This window comes from Sphaeramia orbicularis, chromosome 1 (genome assembly GCF_902148855.1).
Source record: "Sphaeramia orbicularis chromosome 1, fSphaOr1.1, whole genome shotgun sequence".
In the NCBI taxonomy this organism is placed as follows: Eukaryota; Metazoa; Chordata; class Actinopteri; order Kurtiformes; family Apogonidae; genus Sphaeramia; species Sphaeramia orbicularis.
Window position 1 is genome coordinate 25,271,178 of NC_043957.1, and position 26,806 is coordinate 25,297,983.

Below are 26,806 nucleotides of genomic sequence, written 5' to 3' on the forward strand. Positions count from 1 at the left end.
GAACACAGATTCTAAATGTAAAGACAAATCCTCGCAAACAGCACAGATCAGACCAGGTGTTATTTCTGCTGCGAAGTATTTAAGGTATAGTTTGCAGCTGCCCTTCACACAAATTGTAGTGGTATTTCAAGATCTGCTCCAGGATCAATTTGTGTAAAGTGACCTCTTGGATAATACTCAGACTAATGACGTCACAGTCTGACGCTGACCTCCACTGAACCAGCGCAGAACAGCTGGCAGTCATGCAGTAACATGATCATCAAAACATAAACGATGGACTGCGGTCGTGTGATTGGTCCAGAGTATGACTTTCACAGACAGAGCAGAGACAGATGTAGTTTAATGAAATGTTGAAGGGACAGCTGGCCAAAAGCGAAATGTGATATATGAACAGGTTTGTTAACAAAGGAGAGTGATGTGGTAAAATAAAAAAAAATAAAAATAAAAAAAAAAAACAAATACAACTGGAGCTGGATTTGTCTTCATGAAACTACAGGTAGGTTTCTAAATTAAATTCTGTCCGTAGATTTAATCCAAACAATAATTTCCAAGAATAAGGCATTCGTGTTTGTGTTGACTTTCTATTTTTTTAAATTTATTACTTTGGATTTTGTTGTTCCAAACTTGGAACTTCAGACTTCAGGGAGTTGTTGGTATCAATCTTATGACTTACAAAACAATGAATGTTATAATGTCTCTCTTTTTCATCAGAAAAAACTAGAATTCTTTAACCTGGCTAATCTGTCTGAACTGTATGCTACTCAAACACAACTCATATTGTATGCAATCTCTATTCAAAGCTCATGAACAGTCTTTATGCTGAAGGTTTACAAGAAATGTGTGGAAACCGCTGCTCTAGCCTCATTTGGTGACAGCTGAGTAAATCAAGTAACAGAAAATACACCACGGTCATCCTGAAAATCAGTAATGATGAGAGAGCAGGTCATAAATATCAAGTTGGCTACATGCCCCCCCCCCCCCCCCCCCCCCCCCCCCCCCCCCCCCCCCCCGTAGCCATATTAATTTAAATTAATTAATGTAAACTCAAATGGATAGTAAGTGATACAAATACATTATTACAAATATTAAATTATTTAACTCATTTTACTGTGGCTGCCTCCGCTGCTACCACTGCCACAATACTAGCAAATTAAACTAGTGATATTATATATTTTTGTATTATTACAGCAATTATTATTTTCCCCCTCACTCCCCCTCTCTCTTTCATTCACACTTTCCTCTTCCCCTTTTCCCCATCGCCCCTAACCAAGCTATATTGTTTAGTCGCTCTTTACATTTATTATCTTTGTCAGTGTAATATGATGTTGTCATTGTTTGTCACCACTCTATTGTTGTTGTTGCTATTTTTGGTTTGTTTATTTGTTGGATTTTCCCTTTGTTTATGTGTTGTTGTTTTTCTGTCCACAATGTCTTGTTAACTATCCCTAATTTAAAAATAAAAAAACAAAACAAAAAAAAAGTTGGTTACATGTTTCAGTACATTTCCTTGTATTTTCACATCATAAAACTGAACCTTTCTATCTGCAGCTCTTTGATCATGTCGCAGATTGCCTGGGTGACTTCATGGAGAAGCAAAAAATCAAGGATAAAAAGCTTCCTGTAGGATTTACGTTCTCTTTCCCCTGCGCTCAAACCAAACTGGACGAGGTAAACGCACTGCTTTTGTTACAGTGTAAAAAAAAATTGATTTTCAATATGCAAAGAACAATGCAGTGCTATTACTGGAATAGGGTTGCATTTTCATTAACATTTATGAAGCTTAATATGCCTGCTAAGTTACAAAATACAGCAGGAATCTTCCCGGTGTCTCTGACTAAACAGTATTAAATGTGTTTGCTGTTGATGCTGTGGTTGGAATAGCAATAGAATAGGAGACATTTTGGACGTGCCAAGCCTGTTTAACTGGAAATTAAAGCTTTTGTTATTAACTACTTGTTTTATAGGCAGTCCTAGTGACATGGACAAAGAAGTTTAAAGCCAGTGGTGTAGAAGGCATGGACGTTGTGAAGCTTCTGAACAAGGCCATAAAGAAACGAGGGGTGAGTTATGGATTTGTTTTGTAACTTTTGTGCTGTACTTGTATTGTCATAAAGCGACATTTACAAGAGGAAATTGTTTAGTTAGTGCTAGGTTGCCTCTCGAAATTTCACATCAAGTCAGATTTTAAGGCCTGTAATTGGTGTTTGTGTGGAAATAAAGGTGATATTGTTTTGCAGGACTATGAGGCAGACATCATGGCAGTGGTGAATGACACAACTGGAACCATGATGACCTGTGGATTTGATGATCAGCGCTGTGAAGTGGGCATCATCATAGGTAAACACCTCCAAAGATGGCACATAACAAAGCAAACAATACTCAGTGTCACTAGTGGAATGTAGCTCAGTATTTATAAATTACTAAGCACTTTTCTCTGGTACTTCTTGGACAGATCAGTGAAAGTTGTACTTTCATTTCTAGAGGGATGATGAGCCTCACTATCATTCAGTCTTTTTTGCATTTTGTAAAGTTTATGGATGTTGCATTGAAAAACTGTTCATGCCAGAAATATGCATTTAGTGAATATAATGTATTACTCTGAACCCACTCAAATATATTTAAGCAATAAGGATGCAACTAAAAGAGGTACATTTGTTCCTTTTATATATTTTACAGAGGCTTAGTCTTTTGTGTATTTATAGACATAATACACACCTATTTTAGAAATTGATACTTAAACTATCAAATCTGATTAAGTCTCAATTGACAGGTCATCTGTTAAAATGGCAAAATGGAGTCTCTGTAAATCAGTTGGTGCTGTCATAATGTGGAAAAACCTACCAATTTCTTTTACTTTTCAACTCTAACTCCATTTTGCTGATTATACTTGCATACTTTTAAATAAGGCTTTGAATGCTGAACACTTCCAGCAAAGTTTTTTCATAGTGCATTATTAGTACCTTTAAGTAAAACATCTAAACACTTTCTCAAAAATTGTAAAGTGTTTTGGTCCTTGAAAGAAATTACCTCCCTAAAACCTCATGGTAAGGTTTGTTCCTTTTTTTTTTTTTTCCCAGTACAATAACATTGTTTCACATGTGGGGGCGCCAAAGATCTGGTAATCAGAACTCTGGCATCACAGAACACACTGGAGTCTTACAGTTGTGAATCCTTACAGGAACGGGAACTAATGCCTGCTACATGGAGGAACTGCGTCATATCGACCTGGTGGAAGGAGACGAGGGCCGGATGTGCATCAACACCGAGTGGGGGGCCTTTGGAGATGACGGGTCCCTCGAGGACATCCGAACAGAGTTCGACCGTGAGATCGACAGGGGGTCCCTCAACCCTGGAAAGCAGCTGTAAGATTCAGACCTAGAAAGAGTGTTTCACATTGTCCCCCTGTTCATAGTGGGCATTAAAAGACCCCCTTCTAATAACAAAGTCCACAGTTCCCCTTCTGTGCAAAATGTATAAGATTAACTGAAGTTTGTAAATTAGATCAGATTAGATACAACTTTATGGATCCCTTGGGCAGAGCCCTCAGGAAATTAAGGTTCTAGTCACAGCACAACACCGAATGTACACAAATAAGAAATATTATCAAGAGAAAAAGTAAAGAAAACAGTAACAATAGCTATAAAATAGTAGTGAAAAACAGGCAACAGCACATTAGAAAGTACTAGTAGAAATAAATAATATAGTAGTCATAATAATAAATAAAAAAGTAATTTGTTGTATTGCAATATGTATATGGTGTGTGTATATATATAGATATATATAATCCAGTAACAAACGGGAAAAGGTAAAGGAACTCATCTTGTCACTTCCAAATGCATTCAAGTATCATGCTTTCTCAAACCATCCATCTTAAATATTTCTTGGTATTATTTTGTGGCATTTAGCCAGGATGGTAATTAAGAGCACCGCCCTCTGGTGGATTGGTTGAGAAATGCTCATTCCAATGCATCTGATGCGTGGAAGTATGAAGGCAGTGACGCTTGACAACGTTAGAAACGGACAAACCTATTTGCGTAAGTAAAGCGAACAGAAATGAGCCATAATAATAATGATAATAATAATAATAATAATAATAATAATAATAATAATAATAAGCAGCAGCAGTAAGTAAGAAAACTAAATTACCAACAACATACCAACATTGCACCCTGGAAGTTGAACATCAAAATTATTTTGCTCAAGTGAATGATAATCTGTGTGCTCTATAGTGTAGCCATAATGTTCCCTCTCAATTAGTATTCTGCAGCAACAGCAGGTCTTTAAAGAGAGGATGAAATGATAAATGCAGACTCATCTCAACATACTGCTGTGTTCCTCTGTCTGTGTTCAGGTTTGAAAAGATGGCTAGTGGGATGTATATGGGAGAACTGGTTCGACTCATCCTCGTCAAGATGGCCAAAGAGGGCTTGCTATTTGAAGGACGGATAACTCCTGAACTCCTGACGAGAGGGAAGATCGAGACCAAACATGTTTCAGCCATTGAAAAGTGAGTCCAGTCACAGTAAATCAGGGAATTTGACAGAAATTATTCATAGGAATGAAGGTGTGACAGTCTTTACAACTCAACTCATCAGGAGTACTTATTTAAAACCAATTAAAAACTACATTTAATTGCATCACAGCAACTGCATCATTCTTTAAAGAGTATCTCTGATTTCAGGACTAAGGAAGGACTGAAGAAATGCATGGAAATCCTGACGCGGCTGGGAGTTGAGCCCTCAGATGAGGACTGTCTGGCTGTGCAGCATGTGTGCACCATTGTATCTTTCCGTTCAGCAAATCTTATTTCAGCGACACTGGGTGCCATCCTTTGTCGTCTAAAGGAAAACAAAGGGGTTGCACGCCTCCGCACGACTGTGGGCATCGATGGGTCTCTCTACAAAATGCATCCTCAGTAAGTCAGCTACAGGATTCAGTACAAGTTCACGTATGAAAGTCGCAATGCAGTGCCCTTGCATTGGCCGTCTTGTTTGCTTTGTTGTAGCATGAAAACAGATCAAGCTATGATCCTGTTAAGGATATAAAGCCCACACTGCACACATTCCTTAGAGTAGTGGGAAGATTCCCATGAATCATACTGGGACACAGAAATATACTCCCACACAAAACAACTGGTGCCGGAATCAGAACAGCTCTGCTTTTCTCAGAATATGTCAGATACCAATTCTAGAATATTGTTTTAGAGCAATATTCTGAACAAGGTTGGTTTTAAGCAGCTAGCTTCTGTGCCTCTGCTGCCACAAATGAAAGAACATGGAGAAAAGATGCTGACTGATCTAGGACTGGAGCTTTTAGTTTCAGCAAATGTCAACATTTACACCCTATATAAAGCTTTCATTATAGCCAGGTACCCCATTTTCTCAAATTAACCCTCAAAGTCCTAAACAGCTGTTGGTGACGAAAAGCATCTACTGATTTGAAATGTTTAATAACTTCAACCATTAATCATACCAATACAGTTAAATAATTCAGGTAAAATGTTTTTCTGCTTTTCACTGACAACAGATGTGTCTTATTTGGACGTTCAGAGGCTCTGTAGTGAACGTGGAAACACTGATCTTCTACAACATTGATTCACCAGTAAAACCCATGTACACACACCACTTTATGTTCAGTTAATTATATATTTTGATTGAAAAGTCACCTTTTATTCACTTTTCTCTGTTTTACTGTACATTAAATACAGGAAAACACTTGATTTTCACTGTAAAAGATTATATTAAAATAAATGGTGATAATCACTTAGGAAAAATTAAATGTGGAAAAAAAAATCATTTGGAAATCCCCGACCCCACCTATTACTTGAGGTGCCCACCACATCCTCAAATAACTGATCTGTAAAGAAAAGGATTTTTACTCTATTCGTGTGCTCTCTGAACAGATACGCTCGCCGTCTGCACAAGACAGTGCGTCGTTTGGTCCCAGACTCAGATGTCCGGTTCCTGCTGTCTGAGAGTGGGAGTGCTAAAGGCGCAGCCATGGTGACGGCGGTGGCGTACCGTTTGACAGAGCAGGCGCGCCAGATTCAGCAGACTTTGGCAGAGTTTCGGCTGAGCAAGGCCCAGCTACTCGAAGTGAAGAAACGGATGAGAATCGAAATTGAACGAGGCCTTAAGAAGGACACTCACCAGGAAGCGACAGTGAAAATGTTGCCCACTTTTGTCCGAAGTACACCAGATGGGACAGGTGAGACAAGGACAGAGGAGGAGACAAAGGAAATGACATTTTAGAGTCTGCATCTCTTATAAAGATAAAACTACCTTTATACAGTGGATGTGACAGTATATTTATCTGTACAGAGTCTGCAGTATGCGTTGTGATGCACAAAAACAGCTACAGTTCTATAATGTGAGCGCACTCTCTGCTACATGATGTAAATCCCATAGAAATATCTAATCACAAACCAATGCAGACTATGAAAACATTGCAAAATTCTTAAGTCACATACACTATATGGACAAAAGTATTGAGACACATTGAATTCAGGTGTTTTTTTTTTTTTAACAAGGGTCTGGGATACAAAAAAGTAATGACAAATGTCATAATATAGTTTTATATTGTTATAAATATCATTGCATTGGTTACTTTTGTTTAAATTGTTCTCTTTGCTTCTAAAATGTCTCAGAAATGGTTTTACTTAATTTGTCTCAACATTGATTTTTTTTTTATCCATGAATATGATTTTAAATGTTCTACCTCTGAATTTCCAAAATATTTTTCATGCTTTGACTGTAAACAACAATTTTCAGTCTGAATACTTTTGTCCATATAGTGTATATTTCCTACAATGTGTGAGCGCCATCTCTGCTACTTTACATACGAGTCATAAACCAAGGAAGACTATGAAAACCCTGCGAAAAGTCACATATGATACTAGTTCCTACAACAGAATTATAGATTTCATGAACAATCTAACATAAGACCAATTGACAGCCATCTAATCTATAGCAGTTTAGAAAGTATTTGTATGGATTGTATTTATTTGTTTTATAAATCCCATCGGAATTATCAAACATAGTTTTAAACATACACCAATATTTCAGCATTCAGACATTACTCTGCCATTATCACATTAAACTGTTATCTACTGTACTGCTATAACATTTCAGACACCAAGAAGCCAAAATAAACTAAACTAACCAAACAAACTCTCTTCACTCAAAAATCAGGTTATACTATTTATAAATTATTTAAGGGTAGGTCAATATTTCTTAGTATTTTAGAAAATCTTATAAGTTTACTTTTCTGTTTGCATCTGTTTCAAGTGGTGACAAAATGAGTTCTTGTTTTTTGGTTAACACAACCCATGTTGTGATACAGAAAATGGAGATTTCCTTGCTCTGGACCTCGGTGGAACAAACTTCCGAGTGCTTTTGGTAAAGATTCGCAGCGGGAAAAGGCGGACAGTGGAGATGCATAACAAAATCTACGCCATTCCCATAGAAGTCATGCAGGGCACAGGAGAAGAGGTACCAGCTGAAAGTTTAATGTCCTCCGCACCACAGCATCACATGCATTCCGAATCTCATTTATTTTTTATTTCTGCTTAACATCTATTCATCTAATAGTATTATACCCACGATGGAGGCTACGTCCATCCAACACCTCTAAATCCCTCCTACTTTAGTGACAATAAAACACAACCAACCACTGATGGAATTTTCTTTTCAGCTCTTCGACCACATTGTGCACTGCATCTCTGACTTCCTGGACTACATGGGGATGAAAAGTGCTCGACTGCCACTGGGTTTTACCTTCTCCTTTCCCTGCCATCAGACCAGCCTGGATGCAGTATGTTCTCACTTGTCCCACTTACAGGATCTAGAAGGCATTCAGCCCAATATGATCTCAACTGGGCCTTAATAGTAAACTAACAGTGAAAAAAGTAAAATTATATTATGAAGATGTTTACATCTACAAAGTATCCTTTAACAGATGTGAATAACATGAACCACAAACAACCTGAGATTCCTTGTCCTCATTAGCAAAAAACATCTTCTTCGAAGAAACTAGTGGTCGGATTCATTGAAAATATTATATGGAGTTTCCTTGGGACAATGTCTACAAAGTTTGCTCACAGTTTTCCGAAATTTCAATTATTTGAAATAGTAAAAATTTGCCTTTACTTACAATGGTCCGGATTTTGATATTTATAAGATGAAAATGATTAGAAATGTCAATATACACTGAACAAAAATATAAATGCACGACTTTTGTTTTTGCTCCCATTTTTCATGAGCTGAACGCAAAGATCTAAAACTTTTTCTATGCACACAAAAGGCCTATTTCTCTCAAATATTGTTCATAAATTTGTCTAAATCTGTGTTAGTGAGCACTTCTCCTTTGTCCTTTGCTGAGATAATCCATCCACTTCACAGGTGTGGCATATCAAGATGCTGATTAGACAGCAGGATTATTGCACAGGTGTGACTTAGGCTGGCCACAATAAAAGGCCACTCTAAAATGTGCACTTTTACTGTATTGGGTGGTCCAGGGGGGGTCAGAAAACCAGTCAGTATTTGGTGTGACCACCATTTTCCTCGCACAGTCTTCTTCATGAATTCTCTGAAACAGCTTTGGAGATGGCTTATGGCAGAGAAATGAACATTCAATTCACAGGCAAAAGCTCTGGTGGAGATTCCTGAAGTCAGCATGCCAATTGCATATTCCCTCAAAACTTGTGACATCTGTGGTATTGTGCTGTGTGATAAAACTGCACATTTTAGAGTGGCTTTTTATTGTGGCCAGCTTAAGGCACACGTGTGCAAAAATCATGCTGTCTAATCAGCATCTTGATATGCCACACCTGTGAGGTGGATGGATTATCTCAGCAAAGGAGAAGTGTTCACTAACACAAATTTAGACAGATTTGTGAACAATATTTGAGAGAAATAAACCTTGTGTGTACACAGAAAAAGTTTTAGATCTTGAGTTCAGCTCATGAAAAATGGGAGCAAAAACAAAAGTCGTGCATTTATATTTTTGTTCAGTATAGTATTACTGAGCACTGATAGGAAGTCATAAATGAACTTTCATTTAATTAGTTGAGTGAAAGTACCACCCACTTCTATCGGGAGATTGATCTCCTGCATCAAGACCACAGGACTCTAACATAGGAGAAAACCTGACAACCTCACAAATTCAACTTGTTATTGATTCTTGATAGAACATGCTGGTGAGATACAGGGACATTGGTCCTATTTTTTTATAGTGTGATAGTATGATTATTTAGATTATTAATGTAATAGTAGCATCCATTATAACACAGTTCTGTCTGGTCTTAGAGATGTTCTCCCATGTTCTCCTCAGGGTATCCTTGTAACCTGGACCAAGGCTTCAAAGCCACAGACTGTGAGGGTGAAGATGTGGTAGAACTTCTTCGGGAAGCGATCAAGAGGAAAGAGGTAACTTTAAACAGAAACTACATCTAAGATAATCTCAACCAAAGCTATTACATGGCATTAATATAACTACAGCAAGTTTTCAATCACCTCTGACTGACACACATACCATACTCTAATACTAATGATAATAGTTCACTGTGCTTTTTTGTGGCTGTCATTGTGCTGCTACTGTACAGACATAAGAAGATGCAAAGAATTTACAGAATACTTAATACATTACAACAACTTTTCAACAATTCACTAGTTTTACTTTTCCTGTAGATGAACTGTCCTCTTTATTGCATATTCTGACTTTCAGTGCATGAGTATGATCATTTCTTTACAGTATATTAATCAAAAATTATTGTGAAATTAAAAAATTAAAATTATTATCAATGTTAAAGTTTATTATCAATGTCAAAGTTTTAAGAAATCCTGGACTATCCAAATAAAGTGTTACTGTGAAATTTTACAGAAGTAAAATGAACTTAACATAGAACAATCAACTAAAGAGAACTAAGATCAGTAATTTCAAGATCTATCAAGATTATATGTCAAGGCACATGAACTTTTCAGAGGTTACGATCCAGATTACCCGGATATTATACTTTTAATGTGCATGTAATAGCTGACAATGATGTTAAAGGGCTTTCACATTGGTCTCAATTCTGATCAATTATTCAGTGTTTCTGTTTTAATTAGCTTTATCCTCTGTGCTCTGAAGCACTGGAGAATAAAAATGCAAAGAAGAAGAAAAACACAAAGAGAAAGTCTTACTGTACAACACACACTTTACGATTAAAACAGTGTACAGTAAACCACGTGACCACATAAATGGTAATCCTGGTACACTGACACCTTCGGACTCAACTACAGTTTTGCAGTTTTACCCCTTCCCCAGCAAAATGAAGCTAAGAACATAAACCTCATTACAATCAGCCTATACAATGTCGACATCCATACACTTACCATAAATAGACAGATTTTTATGCTGCTTCTTTATGCTGCTTTTGTACCCATTTTATTCGTGTTGAAACCTGTAAGTTTCTTACATGAGTCTTATCATTTTAGATGGAGAACCCAGTAAGTATTCAGTTATTGTAAATCATTAACTTCCAGGTAAAGCAGTGCGAGACGATAGCCGTGTGTGATTATTGATATAATAGCATGTAAATAACACCTGGAAACCTACTTCCAGGCACTTATGGAGAGGTTTGCCTTTGTTAATCTGCAGTGTGGCCTTATTAAATCTCTGTATTATTATTACAGTGATAAAGACTGTACTTTGTGTGTTTGGCAGAGCTTCTTACAGCTCTCAGAAACAGTCTGGGTGTGTTTTACTGAACAGTCAGTCTAGGAATGCGAGTGAACTGCATTGTGCTCAGTGTGGCGTTTGAAACTATGCCAAGACTGATATTAATCTTGTTGTCAATGCTGGCATTCATCAGCAATCATTGGAGCAAAATGTGAAAACACAAGCCGGATTGTGTTTTAACTAACATCTTTAAGTTGGATTTAATGTAATTCATGTAAAATGTAACGTAAATCTAATATTTTGGTCTCTTTGGAAACAACTGTTTAATGTGATTTTAACTCTAGCAGTTTAAAATTAACATGAGTTTTTTAAAAACTATATTTTAATGCATGTGTTTTGAATTGCAACATGTATGTAGAACACTTAATGGTAAGATAAGCAACATTTTTTTTTTAAAATCACTTCTGACCTTCCAGAAATGGGTTGTTCAGCCTGTATTCTCATATTTTTCCTCCTGTTTTTTTTTTTTTTTTTTTTTTTGGGGGGGGGGGGGGGGGGCGTTCGCTCTGTGTTCAGGACTCTTTATGGGCTTAGATGTTTTGGCACTGAGTGTTTATCTCCAGCCAACTTCCAGCCAACAGCCCTGTGCACAAGTATAAAAAGCACAGTGACTCGGGTTACATGGTTGTCTTCTGTCTGCTCAGTTCTTAGTGTTGCAGGTCTGTGTGACAGACAAAACCCGGGGCAAAGAACGCAGAGTTACAAAAACGCCTTGTCCTGTTGAACACACAGACCTCTCAGCCAAGCAGACAGGAGGAGGCATGTGCTTTGGCTGCATTCATTTGGTGCTGCCTTTCCCAAACTTAGGGTCAGGAAGTAAAGTGGGTCACAGAGTTTTTTTTCCTTTTTTATGGAGTTGCTAAGCATCAAAGTAAAATATAAAATGATAATAAGATAAATTGTAGATTATTTTTTTTCCAACTAAATTAGAACAAGGGTGTTGTCGGGAAATGTTTGTAAAAAAATTATCGAATCAAAGCTGAGTGAAAAAGCCTAAATTCTAAAGATGAAACAAGATGGAAACTATGTAACAAAAAAAAAAAAAAAGAAAGAAAGAAGACAAAGACAATGAAAACGATTCAACAAGTCGACAATGACATAAAAGACATTAGACAAAAACAACTTAAAATGAGGTAAACATTACATGAAAATGCTGCAATAAGATGAAAAATATAAAAAAGACAACTGGACGAAAAGTATGTAAAGGCATTTAACAAATCCAATGCAAAAATTATGTATAAAATTAAGAGAAAATGGTGTAAAAGGTAAAACACAGAAGACACAACAAGACATAAACAATGACACTAGATAAAGCTGATGTAAAAATGAAATAACTAAAACATAAGATGGCTAAAAAGACATGACTAAAGTGACATAAAATGATGTTAAAAAGAGAAAAGATTAAAATAATGAAAAAGATGCAAGGGGATGAAAATGAGATATAATACATGATACAAAAACTATGTAAAAATGATGGAAAATGAATTATAAATGCTGTCACAAGATGAAAAAGACTCACATACATAAAAGTACATATATTATATTTTCATACATTTATTTCTGAGGAAAACAGACTGGAATGGGAACAGGAATGAACTGTCTCTTTACAAACAATAAGCGAAAAATGTTGCATATTTTACCTTCAAGCTATTATTTCTACAAACATGTAATTTCATCCACTGGCGCATGACTGATCGTATATGTTATTTTGCGCAGGAGTTTGAACTGGATGTGGTTGCCATAGTGAACGACACAGTAGGTACGATGATGACCTGTGCATACGAAGAACCCACCTGTGAGATTGGACTCATTGCAGGTGAGCTAAATATTACCTAAGAAGGGACAAAGCAGGATTCATAACACTTTTATGACCTGTCCATACTCACTTTTCTATACATGTGAACAGCATTTTAGGTAGCCAAAACAGATTGAAAAAAAAAAAAAAGTGTTCCATGTCGATGGGGAAACAGATTAGAAACCAAAGGTATCACTCCCCCTTTTATTCATGTCTATTATGTGTTTGTGTGATGAAGCTGCACTTGAAACATTAAATCCAGATGTATAAATCAATGTATGAGCGCTGATATCTTTGGGAGATGGACTGGATCAGTGCTCTGGACAAATCCATATCATTTAAAAAATACACTTCCACAACCAACACAAACTGAAGTTTATAACTGAACTTGTTGCTGCTTCACTTTCCAGTATTATCCACACTGTCCACAGTTTGAGGAACAACACTAACTATGGTTTGTCTGAGCATTTGGACCATCTGATTGTTGTTTTTACGTTGAGATATTATATAAAATGAAGATCGTGTGAAAAGGATTATTTTTTCTTTTTAAATGGTGTAACAAAATATCTGTATTAGTGCAGATATTTGTCTAAACAGTATTTTTACCTCCGCCAAGGAGGTTATGTTTTTGTTGGCGTTTGTCTGTTTGTTTGTGTGCAAGATAACTCAAAAAGTTATGGATGGATTTGGATGAAAATTTCAGGAAATGTTAATACTGGCACAAGGAAAAAATGATTAAATTTTGGTGGTGATCGGGGGTGGGGGTGGGGGGACACGGGGGCCCACTGATCTGCCTCGGCGGAGGTCCGCGCTCTACGAGTGCTTTTCTAGAAAAGACAGCGCGGACCTCCGCCGAGGCAGATCAGTGGGCCCCCGTGTCCCCCCACCCCCACCCCCGATCACCACCAAAATTTAATCATTTGTTCCTTGTGCCAGTATCAACATTTCCTGAAATTTATATCCAAATCCGGGGCACTGATCTGCCTTGGCGGAGGTCTGCGCTCTCCGAGTGCTTCTAGTTAAACATGTCTTTAAAATAGCAAAATATGTTTAAGCATTAAAAGAAGTCAAAGTACTTGGTAAATTAAAAAAGTCATTTTTGGGGATCAGTAAGGGAAACGTAATCCTTATGCTGCCTACATGTGCTATTGGGAAGATGAACCTTTCCACTTGTGAAATTGAAATTATGAGTGCGTTGTGTTCAAGTGCATTTGTTGTCATAGCAAAATGAAACATAATGTGCTGTGCACTTTTAATACCCCCTGACCAAATATAGTGTAAGATTCTGTTGAAAGTTACTGCCCTATAATTTAGATTAGATTGTCTTTGTGTAAATCGTATTACATACATATTTATAATGGTAAAAATGTTTTCTGATATTATAAATGCACAGGCCATTTGACCTTAAAAAGTAGGTAAAGGTCATCTATTTTCTATAGGCTTCTTCTCCATGCCAAGATGCATCCACAGAATAATTTGATGCATGTCAATGCGTTCTTCAGATAATGTGATTATGTCGTTGAATGGACAGACAGACAGTAACAATATCCCTCGGCCAAGAGGTCAAAATGGCTGACATACAGTTTATCATGACCTGCTACTTGGGTAAAACAGTTTTGGACTGTTAATTCATCTGCTAAAGCATTTTTTGTAAGTTTTTTTTTTGCAAATTCTATGTACTATAAATGTGAAAAATCATCAACCAACAGCAGCAGAACGTTAATAAAAGCAGTGTATCTCATTCGCCATGAATCCCTCGTTGCTCTCTGCAGTATTGGAAAGTTCAAAGGCTATTTTCAGCAGCTCGTGGATCAAAATTTCTTCCAGGTCTCCAGTGGAAAATACGACATGAGGGGGCACTCATGTCCAGTTTTCGAGTTTGTAACTAGTATTTACCATAATTCCCATAGCACATGAAGGCAGCATTAGTTACTAATTGAAATCTTTTAATTCATGTGTGTTTTTGTATTCTTTTAGGGACGGGCAGTAACGCCTGTTACATGGAGGAGATGAAGAACATCGAGATAGTTGAGGGGAAGGAAGGCCGGATGTGTGTCAACATGGAGTGGGGGGCGTTTGGAGACAACGGGTGTCTGGATGACATCAGAACAAAGTACGACCAGGCAGTGGATGAGAACTCACTCAATGAAGGCAAACAGAGGTGAGGAAGCAGCATCTACAGCTGAATATGTCCACAGCTGGTTTATGAGTCAGTAACATAAGGTGAAATCAATACCATAAAGTATTCAGAGCTGGACAGAAAAGCACATTTGATCAAGTTGTGAAACTGAGTCATACCTTTTGGTACCATTTTTCTCAAATGTTTAAGGACTACAATTATAAGAGGCCACCTAGATTTATTTGAGTTTTTAGCAATAAAAGTGTCAGAAAATATCTTTTTTGCCAATTCTTTTGCAATGTTTTTCTAGACGAACTTAGCTTTCAATATTTGGTCATTAGCATTATTATATGTAATAAATGCTTAAAACAGTATGTTATTGTAAAAATAAAAAAATTACTTTAAAAAACAAAAACAAACATTTTTTATCAAATTTATTATGAAAACAACTGTAATTGTTCAGAACAAAACTTTGAGATTGCAGAAATGAACTTCAAATGTTTTACATATGCTCAAACTTTTTTTTTTTTTTTCCCAGAGTGCATCTCTTTCTGCCCTGGCTAGCTCTCTACATATACATTTACATATATTTAAATAATTGTACATTTATATAATATTTACAGTTAAAATACAACTATCAATGAACTATACACAATTGAAAAATACAGATAAAGATGTGGAAAAAAAGATGAAAAAAAAAAAACCCTCAGATAAACTCAATAAAAACACAGCAAAACACACTTGAAGAACACTCCAAAACAGTACTATCACTATTATGTACAATTATTACAAGAATTCACCACCAACACACTGCCAAAACTTCGCTAAAAGTAATACCAATTTTCCATCTCACTCAGCGACTGCTCTGTGCCCTGCTCATTTCTACCCCTCCCCCTCAGCCAATGCAGGCCTGTACCCTAAGCGATAGAAAACTCTGAATCTCAGCTTTCAGATGTCATTTGAATTTCTCAATAGTGCAGACGGTTCAGGAGTTATTCTACAGTGAATGTTGTAAAATGCAAAATGTGTTGCCTGAGACTAGCTATCTTAAAAGGGTTAAAGAATCCAACATCTGTTTCTCCCTCTCAGATATGAGAAGATGTGCAGTGGTATGTACCTGGGGGAGATCGTCAGGCAGATACTGATCGACTTGACCAAGCGTGGCTTCCTTTTCCGGGGGCAAATCTCAGAGACGCTGAAGACCAGGGGCATCTTCGAGACAAAGTTCCTGTCGCAGATAGAGAGGTCAGTAAGTCAAACTAAAGACAGTAAAGACAATCTATTTGGTGGTGGTATTCTCTGATGTTAGATAAGCAGATGATAGAGGCCAGTCAATTGCTTTATATCAGTACTTAACATTACATAAGTGCGTACATGACAACAGGGATAGATACGGGCATATCACAGGGAACAAGATAAACAAAAAAGGCAATAAAAGAGCATGGCATGTAGACATACACATTACAGGGATCTAATGTCACATGTAAACCAGGTTTCAGTTACAGTTTGGTAGATGGTTTAGAAAAGGTGTTCATAGTGATCCTTCCTCAACACCGGACACAGATAAGACTTTTTACACACCAGTTAGCTCTCATTGACTGTGTTGACATGCACACTGGTATGATGGCCAAGAGGCTTATATAAATCCTGGTTTTGGTCATACAGTTGCGGAAAAAATTATTAGACCATCAAAAGTCATCAAAAACAATGGTTATGCAATCAAGCACTAACTCCTGCGTGTATCATGTGACTAAAACAGACAGAAAAGAAAACATGGAATGCCTAAATGCACTGTTTTTGTCAGTACAATGCCATAGATATTGATGCAAGAACTGAAGTGATTCTGGTTATTATCAAGAAAACATGGAAAATGGATAGATATCAGCTCTGAAATTAAACTCTTATGAACTATTTTTGTTATCATTATATTTGCCCAACCAAATGTACCTTTAGTTGTACCGGGCATTCAAATGACCAAGAAATTGAAGAAAACAAGGTGTGGTCTAATAATTTTTTCCACGACTGTATTTGTTAAAATGCATTTACATGACATACATAGAAATCTGGATTCTCATATCCCTGTTTACATCATAAATACTAGTATGCCTGTTAGTCATTGCTGCTGCTATTTGCACGGGCACCTGTGATGTTTACAAAACAACACGGTCATTTAATCTGACATTTCAGTAGCTGCTGCCTAACTCACTGTGACTGTAGAAAAACATGGCTGCTTTGGTTTATAGCAGACAAAGCACTAATCCACAACTGCTAGCAACAAGATAAGCTGCACACATGAAACTCAGAATTAGGTGTTTTACATGCACAACTCCTTCTCCCAGTATCAACATTTCCTGAAAATTTAATCCAAATCCTGCCATAACTTTTTGAGATATCTTGCTAACATACAGACAAACAAACAAAAAATCTGTCAACTGCTGTCTTCTTGCTAATAGGAGATGGTTGTTGACATGTTTTTTTTTTTTCTGGACACTTCGATCTGCAGAAAACTCAAAAGGAACAAACCAGGATTCATTTAACTTCCTTTATCAAAAACACAGTAAAGTTCCTTTGAGACTTCCACATACTAAATATAAGAGGGCCAAAACACCCGGTGGAAATTTCTTGATCAAGATGCGTTGCAGCATGGGTACCGTAATCGAAATCATACTAAATAATAGAAAAGCACTCGGCCAAGGCAGGTCAGTGCCCCCCCCCCCAATTACTACTTTGGGGATCAGATGGGATCCTCCAAAACACACAGCATCTTTGATACTGATGTGCAAGTAACGCAGCCAATAAATCGACTGCTGCTATCTTCATGCTAATAGGAGATGGTTGTTGAAATGTTTTCTGGGGTTTTTTTTCTGGACAATTCGACCTACAGAAGACTCAAAAGGAACAAACCAGGATTCATTTAACTTCCTTTATCAAAAACACAGTAAAGTTCCTTTGAGACTTGAGACTTCCTACAAACACACTGTGGAAATTTCTTGATTCAAGATGCGTTGCAGTGTGGGTACTATAATCTAACGGTTGGGATAGTGAACATCCACACCTCGACTCTTAGTAACCGTTAGAGCAGAGGTGTCACTCATTTTAGTTCAGGCTACACACACAGACCAATTCAGTCTCAAGTGGGTCAGACCAGTAAAATAATAACATAATAATCTACAAATAATGTCAACTCGAAACTGTTTTCTATGTTTGAGAGTGAAAAAAGTAAAATTACATTACGAAATTCTTATATATACATCTACAAACTATCCTTTTAAAAAAAATCTGAATAACCTGAACAACCTGAAATTTCTTAAGAAAAATAAGTGCAATTTTAACAATATTATGCCTCAGTTTATCATTTACACATGTACACTGCAACTTATAGATCACAGTGGATCTACAAATACACAAAACATTTAGTAACAGGCAGAATATTGTTAAAATTGCACTTGTTTTTTCAGGTTGAAAAAATAAGACATTTCAGGTTGTTCATATTTTTGTGAAAGAATAGTTTGTAAATGTAAATATTTTTAAGCAATTTTACTTTTTTTTTTTTACACTAAAATTAAGACAAAAATTTGAAGTTGTCATTATTTATAGGTCATTATGTTTATATTTCACTGGTCTGATCCACTTTACACTATATTGGTCTGAATGCGATGTTAACATCCTTTACTGGTAATGTCTTCAGTGTGATTTTCACTTTTCCCAAATTTATCCCACGGGCCGGATTGGACCCTTTGGAGGGCTGGTTTTGGCCCACGGGTCGTATGTTTGACACCCCTGCTTTAGTGGATTAATCTTTTGTCTTTGTAATGTTTATGTACCAAGATGAATCATACAGACTCTGGTTGACAGATGCAGCTTTTTAATCAAACACGCTGTCATTTATTGTACTTAATTCAAAGGGCCATGTATCTGACTACTAGTGTGATTGAACAGTCCATGTGCAGTATGTAGAAACTGAAGATCCGATATGTATTGAAAATTGCATTTAAACCATCGCCCGGTCAACATGTAATGAACTGAATCATGAGGTTAGTGAAGACATCTCCAGTGCCAAATGCTCGATATGTACAACCCAGCATTTTTCTTGTACTCGACATACAGGTACACGGGCTTTATTGGCTTGTTTGCACAAGAATTAATTTCCCTTTTGACTGAGCTGCATCAGTCCCCAGGTCCCTCCCTCATACTCATAACCCATACCCATTACATTCTGTCCGTGTTGAATGTCTTGAGGGATTGTAATCTTAAAGAAAAGTGGGCTATGAAATTTTTATTGTTGTAAACCTGTAACGAATGTAGTCAATAACATGTTGCTATTGGCTGAGTTTGAGGAAGATTTACGGTGTTGTTTAGGTGCCAAATTTGTTGATGAGACATACCATATTGAAAGAGATGTTTTAATCTTCTTGAACATTTAAATTGTCTGCAAGTGCAATTCACAGTCAAAAGTTCAACAAGCTAGAATCAACTGTAAATGCTGAAATCTACTGTAAATTGTACACCCACACCCACCACTACATACTACATTTTAAAGGTTTCTTTGTTATGCAGAGCCTTTTATTTTTAGGTACATAAATAGTATATAAGTAAGGCATATGGATTAGTAAATAAGTATAAAGACTGTACATGGTTGTTGTTAACTCTAAATACTACTACTAATAATGATTGTTTGCTTATCTATGTCGAATTTGCATTACAACCAAACCAACCAAGAAGTTTAAGAGGTTGTATAAAAATATAGAAGCTTTATAAAAGCATGTAATGAAATAATTTTACTTATGGATTTTGGATTTGTTTTATTTGCACGACTATCGTGTAAACTGTTTACTGTAATAGCTATAATGGCAACGTATCTGATGTAAGCAGATTGTTCAAGAAAAGGGCAGGTATTATACATTTTCTTAATCCTGCTTCCTTTCCAATCATTTAGTCTGGATGAATAAATAAAATGAAATGAAATTATATAAAATAAAGTCCAACATTGAAAACGGCAGGGATCGAAGTTTGATTTAGAATCTCCCGCCTCTTACCCGATAATGATGACAGCATAACAAGTAAGATATAACAATAAAAATAAGATTCAGCTTCCTAGGTTTGTGATTAGGGTGTGAATACTCTCCACCCAGATATACACCGCAGAAATAATCTATGTGCTACTCTGCATTAACAAGCTCTGTGCTTAATGTATCTACTATTCACGTGGCTAAAAGGAGCACATGAGCAACATGGGATATACTGTGCGAATTGTAATGGAAAGGAAAAGGAAATTAAGCAATGCACAATTTTCATACATCCCACTATTACACTGCAAATCCAACTTTTATTGATTACTTCCTTGTTACCCACCTGGCACAGGGAACACATTAACCTATACATACCCAAACATCCACTGACGACCAACATCACTTACTTATATAAAAAGTTAAATAGCTGTTGATAAACGAACCCTACTGTAGTGAACGTGGAAACACCATCATCTTTTACAACGTTGATTCACCAGTAAAACCCATGGAGTTTAATAAATGACAGTGGATGGAGACACTTCTTCTAAGTTCAGTTAATAATATATTTTATTGAAAAAGTCACTTTTTCTTCATTCGTTTCTGACAGAATAACCCTCAACTTTAAGTTGAACTTGTATGAACATCTGCATGATCAGCAAGTTAAATATTGAAAAAAAAAAATCGAATTTTCACTGGAAAAACAAAAAATACACAGGACAATATTACAATAAATGGTGAAAAAAAATCACTTAGGAAAGGTTACATAAAGAGAAAAATTTATTTGGGAACTGCCATCAAAGTAGCAGTGGGTCCTTATGGGTTAATTAAACATCAGTTATCGAGCAAACACATTCTCACAATACTGAGAACTAATCAAATACTGAATAAAGTATCATGTTTTTAGGTTGTTTGTTTATACTATTGCTTATTCTGTTTTCATATTGTTTTTGTTTATACTGTAAGTGTTATTTCTTCCTTGAAAAGCCAACCAGGGACAGGAGTTGCAATTATAGCTAAATGCTAATATATTGTCTTTGTGCAGAACATCAGATGTGCTACACGTCCACTATGTATCACTGCATTGTCGGACGGACGGACGGACGGACAGACAGACAGACAGACAGACAGATAGATAACTCAAGCAGAAACTTGAGGTATAAAATAACACTATGACTGACATAACTTCTTGGTTTTAAAACACAAACCCGATCATTACCGGACACTGCCTCCTTAAAAAATAAAAGGACTCTGATAACAAGGAAAGTCTTTGCACTATTTGCCAGTAGGATATTCATTAAGTGCACACAGTTACAAACAATAAAGTATAACCTAAAATAGCAGCACATTGTACTGTGCATAGGATGCTTCTGTTTATACTTGAGGTTTTTGCATATTTAAACCCTTTTTTTTTTTTTTTTTTTTACAAAACACAGATGCTTCACATTGTTAAAATCATTTTTCACAGCATTCAGGTTGTTTACAAGTTCAGGTTGTTTCTCTAACTCAAAAGCAATCACTTGTATCAACTAATTAAAAATGATATGAAAATCCAACTTCCAGATAACCATTAGGCAGTGTAAAGTAGAGTTGTCCGTTCAATTTAAGAGAAAACCATGTCTGTTTTCACATATTCATTATTTTCGTGACACAGATCAGGCCATAAATCACTGAGTACTCAAACCCAACCATCACTATTAGATAAGAATCCAAATGTATGTGTTAAGCAGACTTGGTAGTCACTGTGTAGGATTACTTATCACAGCAAACCAAGTCACTGCAGGTTGAATTTACATACTATGGTGAAATAAATGGAAATTGGCGGCTTCCTACAGGGAAGATAAACCCTCTGATGTCTGTTATTTTATAATTGTCTGTGATTAGAGGAAACCTCAAGAATAAAGAATAGTGTATAAGAATAGCCAGTTGCTTGTACAGTACTGAAAGGTCTTTTGCTTTTGATTTTGTTAATACAGAAACAATATCCTTTCCTTCAAATCCATGTTTCTCCTACACACTACAAAAACTTGAACCTGTATTTAGTCCTGTTGCTTAATTCAAATTCAGACTGATGGAGCCTGGAAGTGAACAAGGACAAGATATTTTAAGTCCAATGCACACACAGATTTGTTTGACTATTGATGTAAACTGGGGTTTTTTTTAAGGGTTTACCAGTAGTCCAAAAGTCCTTGGTTTTAGGTGTATAAATAGTCTGTAGGTAAAGCATATCGTTAGCCTTGTAGCATAATTGCGCAAGTCTTTTTTTTTTTTCAGGTCATAGTCAATGATGAAAAATGAAACAGCAGTGTTAGGAGAGTAAAATTATGCAGACATCCACAATTTGGCCAACAAATATGACTTTTAACCCTTTATAGTTCACTCACAGAAATAATCTGAAATTCAAAATTTCAACCTTAGTGTGTTATTGAAGGACTCTAACAAGACTATTACTTTTGTGACATTTTTTGAATTTTTTTTAGTGTTATGTAGAAAATTAAAAAAAAAAAAAAAAAAAAAAAAAAAAACTAGAAAGCACTCGGAGAGCGCAGACCTCCGCTAAGGCAGATCAGTGCCCCCGATCACCACCAAAATGTATAATTTGTTCCTTGTGCCAGTATCAACATTTCCTGAAATTTTCATCCAAATCCGTCCATAACTTTTTGAGTTATCTTGCACATGGACGGACAGACAGACAGACAGACAGACAGATAAACTAACGCCGGCAAAAACATAACCTTCTTGGTGGAGGTAAAAATTTAAAATCCAAGACGTAAATATAACTTGAAAAGCACTGAGAGCGCAGACCTCTGCCAAGGCAGATCAGCCCCCCCCCCAATCACCACCAAAATGTAATCATTTGTTCCTTGTGCCAGTATCAACATTTCCTGAAAATTTCATCAAAATCTGTCGATATGTTCTTGAGTTATCTTGCTAACAGAAAAACAAATGCTTCCCTCTTTAACATGAATATCACCCCAAACCAATTAATTTAATATATCTCCAAATATACATATTATTCTAACCCCTGCATTTTTAATGGCGCTAAGTATATCATTTTACTTTTTTCACATTAAACCAAGGAGAAAGTTGTCATTATTTAGAGATTATTATGGTATTATTTCACTTGACATCACATTGAGGTGTATGTGGCCCCTGAACACCACTGATGTTTAATATTTTCAGTGTAATTTCTGCACTTTATAAATTCATTCCGTGGGTTGGAATGGACCATTTGGCGGGCCAGTCTTGGCCCGCTGGCCTTATGTTTGACACCCATAATCTAGTGGAATAACACAACTAAGAATGAGAGGAGGGGGAGTGCAATGTAACGACTTGGGTTTATATTGGGTTTAAGCCTACCTTAGCCTCTGGGAACAGCTGTGAGGTATCTGATGTTGGCTGACCTCTGACACGCTCCCCCTCCCGTCGACTCCACAGCGATCGTCTGGCGCTGCTGCAGGTCAGGGCCATCCTGCAGCAGCTGGGGCTCGACAGCACCTGTGATGACAGTATTATCGTCAAGGAGGTGTGCGGCACGGTGTCCCGCCGCGCGGCTCAGATCTGCGGAGCCGGGATGGCTGCTGTGGTGGACAAGATCCGTGAGAACAGAAAGCTGGACCACCTGGACATCACAGTGGGCGTGGACGGCACACTCTACAAGCTGCACCCACAGTAAGACACAGAATCAGAATAAAACAGGGGGCGTGTTCGAGGTGAAATGGACACAACAGTAAATATTGAATTTCATCAGGCTTCAATGGTCCTTTTGTATTTTTTGAAGACTAGATAATACTAAAGAGCCTCTGAAAACTAAGACTGCATCTAAAAAAAAAAAAAAAAAGAGTAAAAGTGCAAAAATAATGACTACATTCAGCTGTCTACGGTGTATTTATACAGCTGGAATCCTTTGACAGTAAATGCACAAAAGATAAAGAAAAGATGAAAAATTTGCTGTGAAAGTCTGTTTTTAAAGGTCTTTGAGTGGCTTAGTTGCAGCAAATACTTACATTCTGTTACCAACTATGACATTTTCTTCCAATTTTTGTCAACCCCCACCCCCAACACCTGCCCTCTGTGTAATTTCTCATGTTTCACTGTGCAAAATTCACACTATTTTTTAATCCTTTCTAGACTGAAGAAAAGCCCTACACTTTTAATAGGTATAATGGTCTGGTAATCTTATTTAGTCTCTTTGTTGTTTAACTTTCTTGCCTTTTTGGTAGCAATATTACATATTACCTCATAGGTGACAGTTTGACGCATCACTGACTTCCTGTCAGCTTTCATTTGTCATAACTTTAACTTTACTTTCAGTTATAAAATAAGGCCTTTTTCAGGGAACAAGTAACTAGTGAACAATTTGCAGCTTTTCTGCAGCAATGAAAGTAAACTCATTCTTCAAAGTTTAAGCAAATAATTCCTACAGATGATCACTACTGTACTTACAAATGCTTGGTGTTATATTGTGGTCCTAAACCCCAAAGACACATTATTTGGACAATATTATACTACATGAACTGGTATTTTGCTATTATGATGGTGTGCAAATCACATATAACAAAGACAAAAGGAAGTGAATGACATTTACGTGACAGGAAAATGAAGGTCATACACAACACGTATGACGTTAAGTCAGGCCTTAAAGGAGTGATATTTTGCTTTTTTTTTTTTTTTTTTTTTTTTTAAAAAAGGGAATTATGCATTTTCAAACATTTCCCTGTGGTCTACATAAACTGCAAATGCTATGTTTGGGTCTGAATTCTTCATTAATTAAACTCCACAGGTCCATCCTCAACCCTATTACCCTATGACTAATGACACAAGAAAGGTCGTTTTGAGCACTGGCCCTTTAAATGCACATGAGCCACTTCACGCCCCACCCCCTCCAGGTTGTTGACCGTGCTTTCTGTCCCATTCAGCCACTTGTGTTTGTTGATACAACTAACAACTGAACATTTTAGGTAATCGGCTCGAAGTTTGGACATATTTTCAGTACGGACTACAACCGCTGCTGCTGATAAACAATTACGGCATACTCGGAGAAATGTTCGTCGGAGGTCTGGACCTTATATGTGCAAATGTCGTGACGTAACTAGTAACAGGAATTAAAACGGGCTGTAGAAATCTACTTGATTTTTGCCGGAATGAATCTAAAGATAGCTTTGCAGCACCTGGAGGGTTCAAATTCAAACTTTTTGAACTGTTAGGGTCCAAATACACAAATAAATGAACCAAGACTAATAAAAGTGGGTTTAGCAAAATATGACCCCTTTAAGTGCAGCCTGGAATCCAATGCTGCCTTCACGTGCCATCGGGAAGATGATCCTTTCCACTTGTGAATTCGAAATTACAAGAACATTGTGTTCAAGTGCTTTTGTTGTAGCAAAATGAAAAATGGCTGACACACAATTTACTGTGGCCTGCTACTTAGGTAAAGCAGTTTTAGACGAGTTAATTCATCAGCTACAGCATTTTTGCAAATTGTGTATACTATAAATGTGCTCAATCATCAACTAACTGCAGCAGAATGTTAATAAAAGCATCGTTTCTCATTCGCGATTAATCCCTCGTTGCTCTCCGTCATGTTGAAAAGTTCAAGGTTCTTTTCATCTCGGCAGCTCATGGACCAAATTTTTTTCCCAGTTCTCCAGTGGAAAATATGATGTGAGGGGGTGTTCATGTGCAATTTTTGAGTCCATAACTAGTATTTACCATAATTCCCATAGCACATGAAGGCAGCATAAGTTTACAGACTCAGGAACATGAATTGATGTGTTTTGTACTGGTGCAAATACAAAGCATGATGTATGCTTGATGTAAAAGATATTAAATCTCACAGTCATTTCTGGTTAAATAAAGGTAAAATTAATGAAATTTCAGTGAGATCCAATTTCCCTCTGACCACACTTTCCCTTTCCCTTCCACCACAGCTTCTCGAGGATCTTCCATCAGACAGTGAAGGAACTCGCCCCAAAATGTGACGTTAACTTCCTCCTTTCTGAGGACGGTAGCGGTAAGGGGGCTGCGCTCATTACCGCCGTGGGCTGCCGCCAGAGGGAACTGGATGCACAGCAGCACTGAGGAGCCCCGCCCCCTTTGTTGTCCAGAATCACCTGCTGCTCCACTGTTACCTTCACCCCCTCCCGTACACCCCGATTCCATCGCCTCCCTTGGCAGCCGTGACTCCACCTTGGCCCCACCTGTCCGCCCCTACAGCCAGAGAGACATGCTGCATGCAGAGAATTTAAATGAAAAACTTTATTTATACTGCACCAGAGGGTTTATTATTTCCATGTTTGTACATTTTCCTCAATAGCTTGTCAATAATCTGATAAATCTTAACTCCTTAGGTGTGCAATATTTGTGTATTGCTGATTTTATTTTTATATGGAGGCAAATATATAACTGTATTTATATAGCAGAGGCCACTTTGAATCCCAAAGGTCATTAGGATTTTGCACCATAAACACAAGAAAATGTCTGCACTTTTTATATGAGAGTTACAACTGCAGCATTTCAATGTAACTTCTAAATGAAGGATGTCCTTCTCGCTGAATGATAAAACTTGTTTTTACAGGCTCCACTGGTTCAGAAAACCAGTTCTAAAAGGGCTCGCTGCAGAGGGTTGAATGCAAGAGTCACGGCTGTTAAAATCATCCTCATTTTATGTGCAACACACAATGTGCTAGGCTACTAACTCCTTTTTGTGTAACTGTCAATGTAACTCACATGATAAAATATTCCAGCTGCACCGTACCATTTATTCTTCCAGAGTTGAGAAGGTAGAAAAGGCCTCGGCCAACGGAAGTGTTATCCTGTTGCTATTTGTGAAATTCTATACTTTTGGTGTTGTGATGAATTCCACTTCTACTCACTGTATGTGCAAAGAATAAATGTTTATTGGGCCCCATGAGGAGTGGATACTATGAGAGCTTTGTGTATTTGTGGCTGAGTGTCAGTGTGTCCTACTGTAACGACTTGTAGCTTTTAATGTCCAAAGCTTTGTGAAGACTGCATGCCTTACATTAAGACAAAGGACAGTACTGGATCATACACTTTTTTTCTTGTTTTTTTTTTTTTTTTTTTTTTTTTTTTTTACATCAATATAGAGTTGTGATCGACACAGTGAAAAAGTGAATTCATTAAATTATATTTTGTTGTGGACTA

The 26,806-nt window shown here is 37.0% G+C and overlaps 1 protein-coding gene across 1 annotated transcript in view; it reads left to right on the forward strand.

Annotated features, from left to right (window-relative positions):
- The window catches only part of LOC115418183 (hexokinase-1-like), a 43,594-nt gene extending 17,034 nt beyond the window's left edge, over positions 1–26,560 (forward strand). Inside the window, 16 exon segments of the mRNA XM_030132576.1 lie at positions 1,549–1,668; positions 1,965–2,060; positions 2,238–2,337; positions 3,179–3,362; positions 4,352–4,507; positions 4,682–4,915; positions 5,903–6,207; positions 7,342–7,490; positions 7,693–7,812; positions 9,331–9,349; positions 9,352–9,425; positions 12,436–12,535; positions 14,492–14,675; positions 15,723–15,878; positions 23,078–23,311; positions 25,570–26,560. Of these exon segments, the coding sequence (XP_029988436.1) occupies positions 1,549–1,668; positions 1,965–2,060; positions 2,238–2,337; positions 3,179–3,362; positions 4,352–4,507; positions 4,682–4,915; positions 5,903–6,207; positions 7,342–7,490; positions 7,693–7,812; positions 9,331–9,349; positions 9,352–9,425; positions 12,436–12,535; positions 14,492–14,675; positions 15,723–15,878; positions 23,078–23,311; positions 25,570–25,720 (2,382 nt within the window). The 3' untranslated portion in view covers positions 25,721–26,560.
- Positions 26,561–26,806: the final 246 nt, after the last annotated feature.